We start from the raw sequence: 15,845 nt of genomic DNA on the forward strand, positions 1-15,845 counted from the left end.
GCCCTGACCCTGGTCAAACTCCCAAACTCCCAGTCGAGGGGACAATTTGCATATTAACCTTTTATTATATAGGATTCCTCTATAACAGCGGTTCTCAACCTGTGGGTCACGACCCCTTTGGTGGTCGAACGACCCTTTTATAGGGGGCGTCTAAGACCATCCTGTATATCAGATATTTACATTACGATTCATAACCAGAAGGTTGAGAACCAGTGCTCTATAACATTCTTCCCAATATCAGGCTCATAAGAAATGCCCAAAAATAGTAGGGAGAATGAAAATGGAATGCAATGTAAAAGCCATAAGGATGATTATTGAAAGCTTCCCCCTGCTAATCATAACATTAATATTCTATCAGCCAATTTGGAGTAGATAGGAATCAGCTCTCTAATCATAAGTCTGAGAGCTCAGGTTATACCAATTATGGACTTCCACCCCTGGCTTTCCGAGAAAATGAATACATGGCCTCCCTACAATTTGATAACACCAAAAAACACCAGTGAAAGAATACAAAAGGGATAAATACCTTCTACACTGCACACACCTGCTAGCTCAGTGTTTTCAAGGTGCCAGTAGCCCATCAGGGCACAACCTGGTTTTATCTGTTTTTTATATTGAGTTTCCAAGTAAGCATTTATTTAAACAATGATTCTGTATCAAAATGTAAACACAAAAATAAAAAGTATTGCTAGAGTTCTTACCACTAACAAAGAGAAAAGATATAAATGTGATAAAAAAATGGAAACCACCCTTCACATGCCTCCTTATAAATGCGATCTTGACTGCTGCCAAGAAGGATATTGATAGCCAGATTGCTTCAGGGAAGAGCCTTCCTGAGTCATGTTTGTCCCAGCAAAGCAAAACATTTTATTTAAGTAACCGTTTTCATAAATAGATAATATATGGCATCATATGTTTTTGATTGGAGCCCATAAATACTCATATGTTACATTTTTACAAATCTGTGCCTGCATTAAAGTTACAAATAATTAGTGAAAAATTCTCTCAGTTATAATTCAGTGAAGATAAAATCCTGACTTGTAAAAAACTCATATCACATATAGAAATCAATGGTTACTGCCATTTTTGACTAGCACTCAGCATCTTTGTGATTACAGTTCTATTGGTTTTAAGAAAAGAAAAGAAGTAATAAAAAGATGCTATAAAATTGAGAAAAGGATTGTGTAAAGCTATAAAAATGGATAATGTAGAGACTTCTAAGGAAATGTCATGCCAAAATTATCATCAACACACATCATCACAAATACTTTTCTATGAATCAGAAAGCTACCTCACTGGGAACTCTAGGAAGAAGAAAAAAAAAAGCAAAGTATATAAAAGCAAAGGCCAAGTCTTCCTATCATTTAAAAGTAAACTTGAAAAATAAATGAGTCAGGTCTTTCACTTCTAGATGAAATAAAAAGGACTGGGATAACCCTCCCCTCTGAAATGATCGTAGCACCAGCCAAAATATCTAAAAAACAGTTTTCAAGATTCTAGACATTAAACTACAAAGAACATTGATCCCTGAGAAATGGGAAACAAATGAAGTGAGCCCTGTAATTCCCTTCTCTCACTTCCTTGAGAAAGTTTTCAGGATGCAGTGAAGGGAGAGTTAACCCAAGTGGAACTTGACAGACTAAGTTGAAGTGATGGAGCTGAGCGTCCAGGGAGACAGCACAACTGAAGTGTGCAGCAGCACTGGAAAGGAAAGAACTGCACAGACAGAACTCTGGAGACCTGCAGAAGTTCCCTTTCACATATTCAGCTGACTACTGACCAGTACACGCGTCTAAGAAAACTACTTAAGATTGGGAAAAGAACTATCTGAAAGAATAAGAGAGAACAGTAGCTGGTGCTTACACATGGGTGAGAAAATTGTCCATTCTCACCAACAAACTTAAAAACCTCATCATTGCCTGGCTGGTTGAGTGTCAACCTATGAACCAGGAGGTGATGGTTCAATTCCCGATCACGGCACATGCCAGGTTGCGGGCTTGATTCCCAGTAGGGGGTGTGCAGGAGGCACTGGACCAACATCTTTAAAACACAGGGGGGAAAAAAGTATCCATATAAAATTCTTTGGCATCAAAAGTAGATTTAAAAACAAAGATGAAGATATAACAAACCTGAAAGAATGCATCACCAGAAAATTATCACTAATGAAAATATTACAGGAAGTACTCAGAGGCAGAAGGAAAAGTATACTAAAAATCTGAATCTGCACAAAAAAAGAAGACTACCATTCTGGGCAAACAGGTAGGACATTTTTCCTTATTATTTAAATAACTTTGAGACACCTGACTAATTAAGAAAAAGAACAGTGTCTTGTGGTGTTTATAATTTATGTATTAAAATATATAACAACAATATCATAAAAGCTATTTATGGAATGTGAAAAATGGACATAAAGATATTATCCTCTATGTGAAATGATGGACTGTGATAAGTTAAAGATATGTACTATAAACCCTAAAGCAACAAATAAAATGACAAATAATTATAACTAATATGTCAACAAAAGAGATATAAAGGAATCAGTAAAAAAAAGAAAGAGAAGGCAGAAATAGAGGAAAAAGTGAACGAAGTACCAATGGGACAAATAGAAAATAAATAGCAAGATGATAGATGAACAAGAAACCAAATAAATAATCACAGTAAATATAAGTGGTCAAAACATCACAATTAGAAGGCAGAGATTGTCAGAATGGATTACTAATAAAAGAAAGCAAGAGTCAACTGCATGCACTCTCATACACAGTAGTAAAAAATATAAGTGGTAAAACAATTTTAGAAAACATTTTGGCAGCTTCTTAAAACCAATCTGATATACAACCTGATCTTATATACACAGGCCATACTATCAGGCCATCCCACTTCTAGGTATACATATAAGAGAAATGGAAGCAGATATCCATACAAGGATTTGAAGTTGTACTCAAATGTTTATAGCAGATTTATCTGTATTGGCCATTAATTGGAAATATTTCACATAGCCATCCCCTGTTGAATGTATAAATAAATGTTTATGTCCATACAATGGACTACTTGCAGCAATTGAAAAATAATGAACTATTGATACATGTAATAACATGGCTATATCTCAATATAATTATGGTGGGTAAAATAAACCAGGGAAAAAGAATACACAGTGTATAATTTTACTTATATAAAACTCCAAAAATATTAACTAAGCTGTATTGACACAAAGTAAATCAACACTTACATGGGGAAAGATAGAATGTATTAATAATGACTCAATATTGTACTTTCTCATTGCCGTTTTGTAAGGCTGACTAACATTTAAGGTTGCACAATTGGTTAGATGTAAGATCAGGGAGGTGTAGGCAAGCATGGCAGACCTGACCAGGAACTCCTTTAGGAAGAAAAATAAACATGCCAATTGAGAATAAAACCTGATGCCTGGAGCTGACCATTTCCCTACCATAAGCACACTACCACCACCACCAAGGCTAGGTTAGCAATGGCCACATTCTCCCAAGTTTTAGTGAAAAAGAAGGAACTCGTTTTAACACCAGAAGGTCATCTTAAAGGCACTGCATCATGGAAAATATTAAACTATCTTTTCTGCTTATCCCCTATCTGGTTGCAGGAGACACCAGTCTTTACACCTTGACGTATCAGCTTGTGGTCTCATTCTCTCCCATTCCTCTGGGTATTACCACCAGGCTTGTGGTACAAGGTCCTTCATTATCTGTCCTTTGCCTACTTCTTCCGTCCCATCCCAATCCATATGTTATCTATCGCAAAGTATTTCAGTTCTCCCAAAGAATCATATTTGCTCACAATTCCATGACTTCATACAAAGCCCTTTACAGATGCTAAATAAGTTGGGTTTCAGTTTGAAGGTAATGAAAATCTTTGAAGCATGTTAAGCTAGGCAGTGATATAGTTCATTTCCATTTTTAAAAGATGAGTCTAGGCTTGAGAGGAGGATGTTTAGAAAAGAGGAGCTATGTCTTCTAGGGCATGCATATAAGAATATTTTATAGTTTGCCTGTGGCCACCTTTATGGTGGAAAATGGTGATAAATAAACCAAAGCATCCCTTACATGAAAAAGGAAAGGATAGTTAGTTTGAGGAGTATATTTTGACAGTGAAGTGAAAGGCCTCCTGCTCAGTGGGTTTGGAATTGTTCTGTGGCAGCAAGGTGTTAGGATTAAGTTTCAATAAGGATTTTGGAAATTTGAAATGATTCTGAAAAATTATGAGAAGGTAAAGAGTTATTTAAGATTTCCAGGCTGAAATAGGGCTGGTGATTACGAAGTTTGATTGAAAACAAACCACAGATCGTGCATATTTCATTAAATTAATTAACAGCTTGGTTGCAAAAACCAAAATAAAGACAGAGATTATATTGATTTAGCCTTAGGGACTCGCTGGGTAAGTATAAAGGAACTGCCAGAATTAATGTGTATACGGAGATGACACCATAAATTTATGGATAAGTTTAAAGGAGCAAAGTGGGGGAGGGAGTAGAGTGGGGAATGGATAAGACTAATGAACTGAGTTTGGGCACAAAGTTCCACACAGTTGGTGATAGACCACACACTGGCTGACACTACTTCACCCCTTCTAGTTTTCTCCCAGAGCCACTGCAATCTGGCTTCTCCCTTACACCAAGCAACTGTTTTACAAGTTAACTGATGCCCTCTTCATTGTAAGAGACCCCTATCTTCTTAGTCCTTATCTTTCCTGACCCCAAGTAACCCAGATCCCTCTTTTATGTCTGAGAACCACGTACAAAATTTCATGAAGAGTGTTTCATCTTGGATATTTGAGAGGTACCTAAATTTCTCCAAAACTTTGCTTGCCAAAACTGACCATTTCCCTGAGATTTTCATCTCAGGAAATAGAACCACCATTAATCTGGGCACGCAAGCTGGAGATTTAGGAAATTTTTCCTCACCCTGCATATTCAGCCAGTTTCTAATTCTTGCCAGTTATAATTCCTAAATACCCTCCATCTTATTCTGGTCACTCTTAAATTGGTCTGCACCTATTTAGCAGTGGATACTACTGAACATTCTCTTTAAAGGGTAAATTATTCTTGACTTCCATAACAAAATACTCTTGATTTTCCTCTTTCCTTCCTGACCACTCTTTCTCAGACCCTTTTTAAGAATCTTTTTTTCTACCCATCACTTAAATAATGATTTCTTATTCTCCACTACATCTCCTATAGGATATGGCATATGGTAGGATATAAAGACACTCATTGCATTTTGTAGAATAAATAAGTGTCTGAATGCTGACCACCTTAATACACAATAAGAGTTCATATTGAGATAATCCTAGATGAACCAGGCAGATGGCATATCTCTTTATCTCTGCTCAAAATTAAATCTCCCCTAAATTGTCAATAGAGTAATCAAGTATAAATCTGCAATGAATAGAAAATGGAAAGGAAAACATAAGCAGATGAGAGGCTTCAACCCATTTTTAGAAGATGCAATGCAGGCAGAAGAAAGGTAAGGATAGAAAACCAGAGAAGTTTGAACTTAATGCATAGAGGAGAGACAACAACTGGAAAGCAGAGCTGCTCCCAGACTTCACAGTCTCAGAAGTCCCTTAGGTGTCAGGACTGTAGAAGGCAGGGATAATCTGGGAGCTGGAAACAAGAAAATCAGCTGCAATTCTATTCAAGAAACAGACCACTAGGCCCTTACCACTGCCCCAAACACATTTCTGCCCAAACCCCACACAGTCTGAAGTTTGATAGCTTATGTCTGGAGAAATTGAACCAGGGAGATGCTACACTCAGAAACAGTAGAAGAACACAGAATACTTGTGGATCAACAAATAAGAGGCATTACGGTATAATAGGTGAGAGTGTCTCCTTCTTCCCTATCTCTACTTGGCTCCCTCAACACTTTCAAACAGAAAGTGGTGGCAGGTGAGCACTTCTCTAGAGAAGCTGAATGGCCCCACACCTACAGTTATGATATTTGGGGTTCTGCTAGGAAAATCAGTCTTTCCGTCTTTCCTCTGACTATGCTACTGCAAAGCTCAACAACCAACAAGCCATGGCAGGCACATGGGGCTTCCCACTTCTGGTGCCTCTTTCCAGAGGGATGAAAGCCAACAATCCGGGCATTGAGGAAAGCCAGACATCAACACATGCCAACTAGGGAAGAAAAAGTAATTCACTTTATACAGAAGCAATGGAAGCAATCATGACATTGTTACCACTTTGAGGCTAAGAAAGATCATTATGTCCATGAAACAAGGAGATGCTACAAAAAGAGAACAAGGAAATCACAAGGAAGACTCTAGAAGACTGAATCATTTAGGATACGCAAAATTTGCCATGGTGACAACAGAGACAAACTCAGGTTTTAACAGAGTGAAGGTTTACTTACAAAGTCTTTTGTTGGTTCTGGGGACTCCAGCGCAGCTCTCCTCTGTTGGAGGCGTGGTGACGTGCTAGGCTGCTCTAAACTTGTGAAACACCTATTTTAATTAGGCTCTGGGGTTCACCATTACAGGGAAAGAGAATGTGGGAAATCACATAGCAGGAATTCCTACCTCAATATCTCCATATCTCATTGGCTAAAGCAAATCATAGGGCTCCTCTGGAGTACAAAGGCACAAGGCATTGTAATCATTTCACATGTTTAGCAAGGAGGAGAACTACACATTTTTATGAACTCTAATAATATGTAGCTAAGAAATGTGATGAGGGCAACTCCCAGAAAGTAGAACAAAGAGACGAAGAGACGGGGTAGAAGAGAAAATGCAAGAAAATCTTAGGAGAATCTAAAAGGTTCAGTGCCAGGGTCCTCCAGAGAAGCAGAACCAATATTATATATGTGAGGCTGATTCATTACGAGGAATTGACTCACATGATTATGGAGGCTAAGAATCTCACCGTCTGCTGTCTGTAAACCAGTGGTGTAATTCTAGTTGAGTCTGAAGGCCTGATAAGCAGCGAAACCAATGTCGTAAATTCCAATCTGAGGGCAGGAAAAGATGAGAAGGGATGTCTCCGCTCAATCAGTGAGGCATAAAGAGGTGGGTGGCTCCACTGCCGCCTCCTTCTGCCGCTCCTGGTGCTGCTTGTGTGCCCCTTCGGTGCGGACCTGGTACCCCTTCTGTGAAGTGGCAGCTGAGGAGACTCTGGGGCCCTCCATGGCCAAGGAAAAACCCAAGGAAGGGGTCAATGATCAGATTAATTTGTACGTGGCGGGGCAGGATGGGTCTGTGGTGCAGTTTAAGATTAAGAGGCACACACCATTTCGTAAACTAATTGAAGCCTATTGTGAACGACAGGGTTTGTCAATGAGGCAGATCAGATTCTGATTTGACCGGCAGCCAATCAATGAAGCAGACACACCTGCACAGTTGGAAACGGAGGGGGGAGATACCATTGATGTGTTCCAGCAGCAGACAGGGGGTGTCTACTAAAAAGAGAACCTGCCACTTTACTCCAGCATGCTGTTCCTCGAAGACATTCTCAGTTAGAAAACGGCAATTCGGTTTCAACACATCTGACTGCTACGGTATAGTGTTCTCTATTCTTTCCTTTCCCTTTTCCCCATTCCTTTATTGCACATAAAGTAACTGATGTATGTGCACAAGCATTTGCATTTTTTTTTAACTAAATGGCCAATGGTATGTTTTGATGGACATCAAATGGAAATGGATGGGAAAAAATGCTGGTTCTGTGAAAACACCTCCTTTCCCCATTAGCGGCAAGCTTATTCAGCTCTTATCTTTATATTCCAGTAAGTCAGTGGTTCTCAACCTTCTGCCCCTTTAAATACAGTTCCTCATGTTGTGACCCAACCATAAAATTATTTTCGTTGCTACTTCATAACTGTAATGTTGCTACTGTTATGAATCGTAATGTAAATATCTGATATGCAGGATGGTCTTAGGTGACCCCTGTGAAAGGGTCGTTCGACCGCCAAAGGGGTCTCGACCCACAGGTTGAGAACCACTGCAGTAAGTTATTTTGCTCTCAATGTTTAACAAAAAAAAGAACATAAAATTCTTGCATACCTTGTTTGATTGGAGAATTTTAATGTTTTTTATTTATCATTGTAAAACCAAAGACAATTTTATAACTTTTTTTGTATGTAGCTGTTACATATAGGGCAATTGTCTTTAGGGATAAATTGCTCTAAAGAAAAACTAATCCTAGATAGTTTTCCCTTCAAGTCAAGTATCTTGTTTCATTTCTTGTTTAAAATGAAAACAAAACAAAACAGAGGGGTAGGGGGAATCCTTCCTCCCTGCATTGTTTTGTTCTATTCAGGACTTCAACAGACTGGATGATACCCAGCCACATTGGGAGGGCAGTTTACTAAATTCACCAATTCAAATGCTAATCTTATCCAGACACACCCAGAAACAATGTTAATCCAAGCACCCCATGGCCATCACAGTGTCCAATTAAAAGGACACCTACAAAACAGAAACAGAGACATTATCAAGAAATAATAATGCAAAACATTTTATGAACCTGAAAGCTGTGATATCAATGGATTAATATTGCCCACCAAAGCCAAGCATGATAAATGAAAAAGAGGAAGAGAGAGAGAGAGAGAGAGAGAGAGAGAGAGAGAGAGAAAGGAAGGAAGGGAGGGAGGAAGGAAGGAAGGAAGGAAGGAAGGAAGGAAAGAAGAAAAAGAAATAATTTCACAACACCAAGGATATAGAGACATTCTCAAAATTTTCCGGCATAGAACAACATATATTACATTAAAAAGAGTAAAAATGAAAATGACATCAGCTTTCAACACCCACATTGAGAAGCAGGCAATAGACCAATGCTTTCAAAATTCTGTGTGCAGTCATTTTTACCCTAGATTACTGTACACAATCAGACTTAAACAATGCAGAGGTTGAGAGTGAGGAAGGTAATGTAATGTGCCTCAGGGAAGGGGGAGGGGGAAGGGAAAGGACAGGGGGAAAAGAGAAGGAAAGAGAAGATAAGCGCTCCCTGGGTCCTTGGTCCGAAGGATTCTAAGAATAGAGATTTTGGGGGATGGGGGGGGGGGGGAAGATCTCAACAGAATATTCAGCAGCTTTCCAGGTGTGCTTTCAGGGTCTAGGTCTCCACAGATTGATCAACGCCAGGACAGGGGGTCATTATTCAATGCAGCTGTCCTGAGGTCAATCTTCATGTCATTTGTCTGGTTTTGCTGCTTTTCTGGGCCTGGAGCTGAAACACAACTGAGACCTACATGTTATCTCTAGGGAGGAAAGATCAAGGCCTCCAAAGTGCTAGACCAGCGATGTGCTAGGGGAGGAAAGATCACTCTGGGGGAGAGGTCCCACCCACCATTGTTCTTTGCTGGGCGCCTGGGGCTTTCCTCCTGGTGACCTGAACCTGGCCCTCATCCTTGCTCTGCTCCTGCTTGTCTAACTGCCTACCACATCTCCACACAGACTAGGAGGCAAAGGGAATGAATGAATGCCCTGGAGGGTGGTGAGGAAGAGTCCCAGGATGACAGTGAGGAATAGCCCGGAGAGCCACTAATCCACATTGAAGTGCAAAGCAGACTTCCAGAAGCAAAGCCTCTCTCAAAAAAAAGTAAAAATAAGACATTTTACTTTATGGCAAATTACACTGAGCAGTTGTGAGAAAGATGTGGAAAGAATTAATGATCATTACAAAGAAAACTAACAGAATAAGAAAACAAGATAATATGAACTTTAGAATTCACAAAAATTTGCCCAAGAAAAGAGATTATAATGTAACACTTGTCTGAGTAAAATCAATGTCTACATAATCATCAGTCAAACACAGGATATTGATTGATCCTTATAAGGAAAGTGGCAATGCGGGAAAGAAGCTGTTAAAAACTTAAATCCTCAAATAAATAGGTGGTAGCTAAACTTCACTAGTAAATAAAGAGAATACTAAGAATACTAATGGAAATATGAAGGTAAATGCCAGAGAAGCAGCTATAGAGTTGAATGTGGTTGCTTGTGAGGATCAAAACTAGGAGATAAGGCAAAGGTGGAACACTAGACTGCCATGGAAGCTGTATGTAGGTATTACTTTGGCAAACATTTAAAAAGATATCTTGAAAGTTTGGAAGTTATTTTAAAAAGAGTGGGAGGAAAATGTGATACTTCGCACTAACCATAGAAACAAGAATGAATTCTTGTGACATAGCCCTTAATAAACCACAACCTCACGTGGGAATTTCCACTGGGGTTTTCCATTTGCTTTGACAGACCCCAATGTCTTATTCTGGACAGAGACTTACTGCACCCTCTGAACTTACATGTGTGAATTGCAAGGGTCTTCCAGATTCTGAGAGGAAAAAGGACATTGGGAACCTCCCAGAATAGGGGGCACTGGGAAGCCTATCTATATCTCAAGGAAATAAGAAACTGCATTAAAAATTCATCGAATGAGTTAAACCTCTTCGTGTCACCTGCTTTAATAAGATCACCCCAAGAAGATCGGCCCTCTGACTGGGAGTTATGTGTGTGAGAGAAGGAGCGGAAAGAGAGGAGAGGAGGGAAAGGGACAAAAGAAGGAAGAGGCAGTTTCCTGGGGACAGAGATCTGTTCTCATACGAGCCACCTCTTTTTGGCCACACTCACTTATTTCTCTTTCTTTCATGTCAATTATGGAATGCACACAGGCGCTCAGAGCAACAGTGTCAGGGCAGGGCTTCCAGCCAGTGGGGTTCACAGGCACCTCACTGAAAAGCATGCCCCAATTCCAACGGTGTGGCAAGGGAGAAACTGGGGCTCGAAACAATGATGTTGCTTCCTAAGCGAACAGGGGGGAGAAAAGGATCACTTACATGAGATGATGGTAAAGCAGGTCGCGGAATCAAGGGCACAGTGAGGAGCTCCTGCCCCTGGATAACTGCTATTTCAGTATCCCTTTAGAGATGGGGATTAAACATTTTGAGCCTTTTGCTTTTATATTAAAAGAAGAAGAAGAGGAAGATTCTTTTAGAGTTGCCTGTCTGAAAAGGAAACCTTACGGAGAAGACACTGCTGCAGCAAGTTCTGAGTCACTCCGGGAAGGTAGCTGAAAGGTGCCTTTGCCCGGCTCAGGAACCATGGGGAGGCCTAGGCTTGGTTCAGATCGCTGCCATTGTGTACAACCACAGCACACTCGCTTCCCTTTCTACTGATGCTTCAATGTGAAGTGCTACGTGAACCTATCACATCCAAGTGTTAGTGACAAACTTTGTTGTCACCTTGCTCAGCGATAGGAAGTTAATTTAGAACAGGAGAGGGGCCCAAAGATGATTGGGTTTCCTGCCCTGACTTATGGGATGGTTGATTGGGTCAGAAAGTCCTACTCAGTTCCCATCAAGTCTAAGAATTTTATAGTCTAACAATACATACATGATTCTAACAATACATACACATATGATTCTAATATTTACTACTGTGGTGCTTGTCTAGGAGGCATTTAAAGAATTTTTTTTTAAATTTAGTGGAAATAGTTACCTTTAAAAAATTAAGAAGAGTGCTTAATCAACTCAGACAGGATTTCTTCAAGAATCAAGTTTAGACACCGTACAACTTACTGAAGACAAATTTAGGCATAGAGAATATTCTGAGCAAAATTCAGAAGCAGGATAGGTGACCCATGTAATACAACCGCTATAGATATAATAATACCCAGGGCCAGCATTTTACAGCTTCAGAGAAGATGTCATAAATACTGATGATTTGGCAGCAAGAGCAGCCTCAGGTGGCCTTTTCAAGGTCTATGCAACCTCAGCTCTCCCTCGATTGTCACTTTCTGCCTCACCCATTCAATTTATAGGCAGCAATAAGTCACTCCTCACCCCTTCGCATCCCTAAGTGAGTGGCCTAATGACCTTCCTAGGGGTAAAAATCTAAATGAGACAGATGAATTTTAAAAAATAACAGAATTAAGTGCATTTTTAGTTAACTGTCAGGTTGATAGCTTTATGCACTTTAAATAGATTTACAGTCCTTCAAATAGATCATGGCAATTGCCCCAAAATAAACTCAGAAAGACCCAAGAAAGTCTATTCTTTAGCATAAACTGAAAACAAAATAGACTTTGTAATTGTACCTTAAAGACTATGCAATAAAAATAAGTAATTTGCTCATCCTACAATTGGCATTGAGATAGGATCTTCTTTAATGTCTGGATATGGAATTCAATGAAGAGAACCATAAAATGAAGACAACAAATCAGTGTGGAATTCAATGCACAATGTATGTCTTTGTCACTGACAAACTCTCCAGTCACCTTTAGAACTAAAATTAGGAATTAGGGAAATATAAAATGGAAAGAAAATAGAATTTATATTTTCTATATAAAGATAGTACGATAAGCTCTTAGTGCCCAACTCACTGTTGCAATCTGTTCTACCTCTTAGACAAAACCCGTGCGTGACCTGCCTCCTTCCTTCTGCTGTGGCAGTGCTATGGATAAAAAGACTCAGTCCACAAAAGCAGCCAGCTGGTTGAAAATATCCCCTTTTTCAAAAAGGACACACACAAGGACTGTTTTATAGTTTCATATATTTTTATAACAGCAAGATATTTAAGCCTAACCCATTTTTCCTGATATAATAAATTGTCAGGAATAGCTAGGCTAGTAGAGACCATTAATTTTATTACTTGGATAAGAAGAAAAAAATAACACTAATGAATTGGTCTTTTGCTTTCTTTTTGCATTTCAACAACTTCAGGAGTTCATCGGTTAGCAGTGTATTAGTTCTGTTGCACAAAATTGGACATATAAAATACATATAAATTTCCCTTTTTTGAAGTCAGATTTATATTAGCCCCAAAGTACAGAAGTTTTCTATTTCCTTAAAGGAGCAAAGGGAGAAGTGTGACTATAGCAGGAAGAGCATTTAATAAAATAATACCTAAATTGAGAATCTTGCAACGGTGCTAACCAAGCCCCATGTTTTGCCAATAAGGAAACTGAAAATCCAGACAGATTAAATGTGAGAGATGGAGGTAAAAAGCTGCCTCTCAATTCAGTTCTTCTGTCCATGAAGAGCTCTATTTCCTGGACCAGTCTGTGACCTTCCATAGATACCTGGTTGTGAATGGAGATGTGGAGAGATTGGATTCCAATGCTACCAGGGACTAAGACACAGCAATTTCCATGTTGTGCAATATACAAAGCTATATAAGAAATTGAGCAGAAATGCCCAATTTAAAGGGAATTGAATTCAAATCAAAGCAATTCCAATAACAATAAAACTATGTGTTGACATTCTTTCAAACTTGTCCCCTCTGCCCAGTGAGCATCCACAGGCCTACTTCCTCCTGAAGCTGCAGTCCTCAGCTACATAGTCCAAGGCACCTTCGAGTCCTACGCATATGGCTGTTATGAAAAACAGCCCGTTATGAAAAAATTCTAGTTATGAAAAATGCTATGATGATATCCTATAAAAACACCTCTCTCTGGTTTACATTGTCCCACATCATTCTTTCGTGTTTTCCATCTTTTTCATTGGAAAGTAACAGATAAACAAAAGAGCAGACAACTCATCATTATGCTGTTAAAAGCGAAAACTAGGTAAACAAGCCTTTACTGACCTTTTCCACAATGGCAGATATTGTGCAAAACATGTTTTGTACATATGGTCTCAATAAATTCTCACAACAGCTGTGTGAATTTGGCTCTTCATTTTGTTTAATAGATGAGAAACTAAATCTCAGAATGGTAAAGTGACTTCCTCAAATTCACCTACCTCAAAAATGAAAAGGTTCCGTTCCAAACCCAGATCTTCTGTTTTTGTTTTTTAGCTCAATACTTTTCCACTGAATCATAATTCACTTTTTTCTACTAAGAGCAGAACTCATTTCATACAATGAAGTAAATTGACTACTTTTGTTTGCTTCCCTGGGCATAATTAATCTAAGACTTAAATGGAGAGATCTAAAGTACTAGTATTTTTATGTTTTTCATCATGCCTTGCTTAAAAACACTAGTTAGTATTTTATTACTTGGCAGAAGAAATACTCTTTTATAAGTGATTTTAGTAATTCTATTTCCTTCCTAATTGTTGACTTGAGGGATTCTGCCTAGGGATTTTGGGAAGGCTTCACTCAGGGGGTGAAGTTTAAATTGGGATTCAAAGAAGGTGCAATTGTTTGTGTTTTTAAATCAATTACATTTTCTGACCCCTGCTGCAGGTAAAGCTCTGTAAACCAGAATTTTACACATGCACACACTTAAAACAGTACCTTTAGTGGAATCAAATAATATGTTATTTGAAATATCAATATTTTAAATATTTCTTTCATATTTGAAATAATTATTCTCATTTTCTGTCCTGAAAATATGAATCCTTGCATGTTTGCTCTTCTTAAGAAAGTGGGGGTATATCTGTATAATTGGAGACTGTGACTATAAATAGAACATTCACATAAGAAACAAGACACTGAGTTCTGTATCAAAACTATACACCAACAATGAAGGTGGCCTCCTTGTAATTACTTATTTTGTTTTATTTTTTAAATTATTGTACTGTTGACACTATCACAGTAAACCCCATTTCCCCTCCTTTGCCTTCATCCACCCAGCCTGCCCCCTTCCTCCCCCACAAACCTTCATCATACTGTTGTCTGTGTCCATGGGCTATGCATTTATGCTTATATGTTCTTTGGCTAATCTCTTCCAGTTCCCTTCCCCCCGCCCCCTCCCCCCATCCATACTTTTCTCCTCTGAGATCTGTCAGTCTGTTCCATGTATCCATACCTCTGGTCCTATTTTGTTCACCAGTTTATTTTGTACATTAGATTCCACATATAAGTGAGATCATATTGTAGTTGTCTTTCTCTGACTAGCTTATTTTGCTTATTTATCTATTTCTGTGCTTATTTATCTTTGTCCTCAATTCATGGCTTAATTGGACCCTTAATAAAAACTGGTCTGAGGAGAGAAACTAAGATGGCGGCATAGATAAACACTGGGAAATTGCCGCCTCCCACAACAATTGAAAAATACCGCAAAGGACAGAGCGGACATCACCCAGAACAACAGGAAAGCTGGCTGAGTGTAAATTCTACAACTAGAAGGAAAGAAAAGCACACTGAGAGCCAGAGGAGCTGCGGAGGTGAAGTGCAGAGGTATGGCGGAAAGGGTGTGGCACCTGAGGACGTGGCTGTTTTTTTGAATCACGAGCTCCCGACTGCTCTGAACTCTGGTTCCGGGAAGTCTCTGGGGACCCAGGACTCATACGGGGAGAAGCTGGACTGTCGGGCAGCGGGCGAACTTGAGTGCGGCTTTCCCTCAGAGGTGCTTGCAGCAATTATCGGGTCACTGAGATGCGCGACTCCTTAGGAGAATCAGCCATAGTTGCTTGCTCCGCCCTTTGATTCCCTGAGACCCCGCCCCACCCAGGCTGTGGCAGAGGCTTTTGCATGTGAATGTACCTAACTGCAGCCGAGCCAGGCAGACCCGGAACTTCCAAGAGAAGGCCCAAGGCCCTGCAGCGGCTTGCATTGCTTCACAGCTGAGCCTCTTCGTGGCTCCTGTTGTGTGGCCTCAGGCAGAGGCTGAATTAGCACCTCCTTAGATCCAGGAGCCACTGTACCCAGTGGTCAGAGGGGGACCATCCAGATTGCAACTCCTCAGATCCATAAGAGACACATTCAGGGAGCAGACTCAGTGAGCACCAAAGCCCCACTGAAGCAAGTCTTGCCCCAGAAGGGTGTCTTCAGCACAGAAGTTCTCCCACTTCAGACACAGCTGATTCTCACAGCCAATTGGCCTGGAGGTCAATTCCTCCCAGTGATCCTACAACAACCAAGGCACCAAGAGTGCACCAAGAGTGTCCACCTCAGATAACTGGGGAGGCTGAGCCACTGGGCCCTACAGGACACCTGGCGCGCAG

At 39.9% G+C, this 15,845-nt stretch overlaps 1 protein-coding gene across 1 annotated transcript; it reads left to right on the top strand.

Moving 5' to 3' along the window:
- Positions 1–7,152: 7,152 nt before the first annotated feature.
- LOC118660437 (small ubiquitin-related modifier 2-like) lies at positions 7,153–7,428 on the top strand. Its single transcript, XM_036317863.1, has 2 exons — positions 7,153–7,294; positions 7,352–7,428. The coding sequence occupies exons 1-2, from the start codon at positions 7,153–7,155 to the stop codon at positions 7,426–7,428; spliced, it is 219 nt and encodes a 72-aa protein (XP_036173756.1).
- The last annotated feature ends 8,417 nt before the right edge of the window (positions 7,429–15,845 follow it).

This window comes from Myotis myotis, unplaced genomic scaffold (assembly GCF_014108235.1).
Source record: "Myotis myotis isolate mMyoMyo1 unplaced genomic scaffold, mMyoMyo1.p scaffold_m19_p_7, whole genome shotgun sequence".
NCBI classification, from domain to species: Eukaryota; Metazoa; Chordata; class Mammalia; order Chiroptera; family Vespertilionidae; genus Myotis; species Myotis myotis.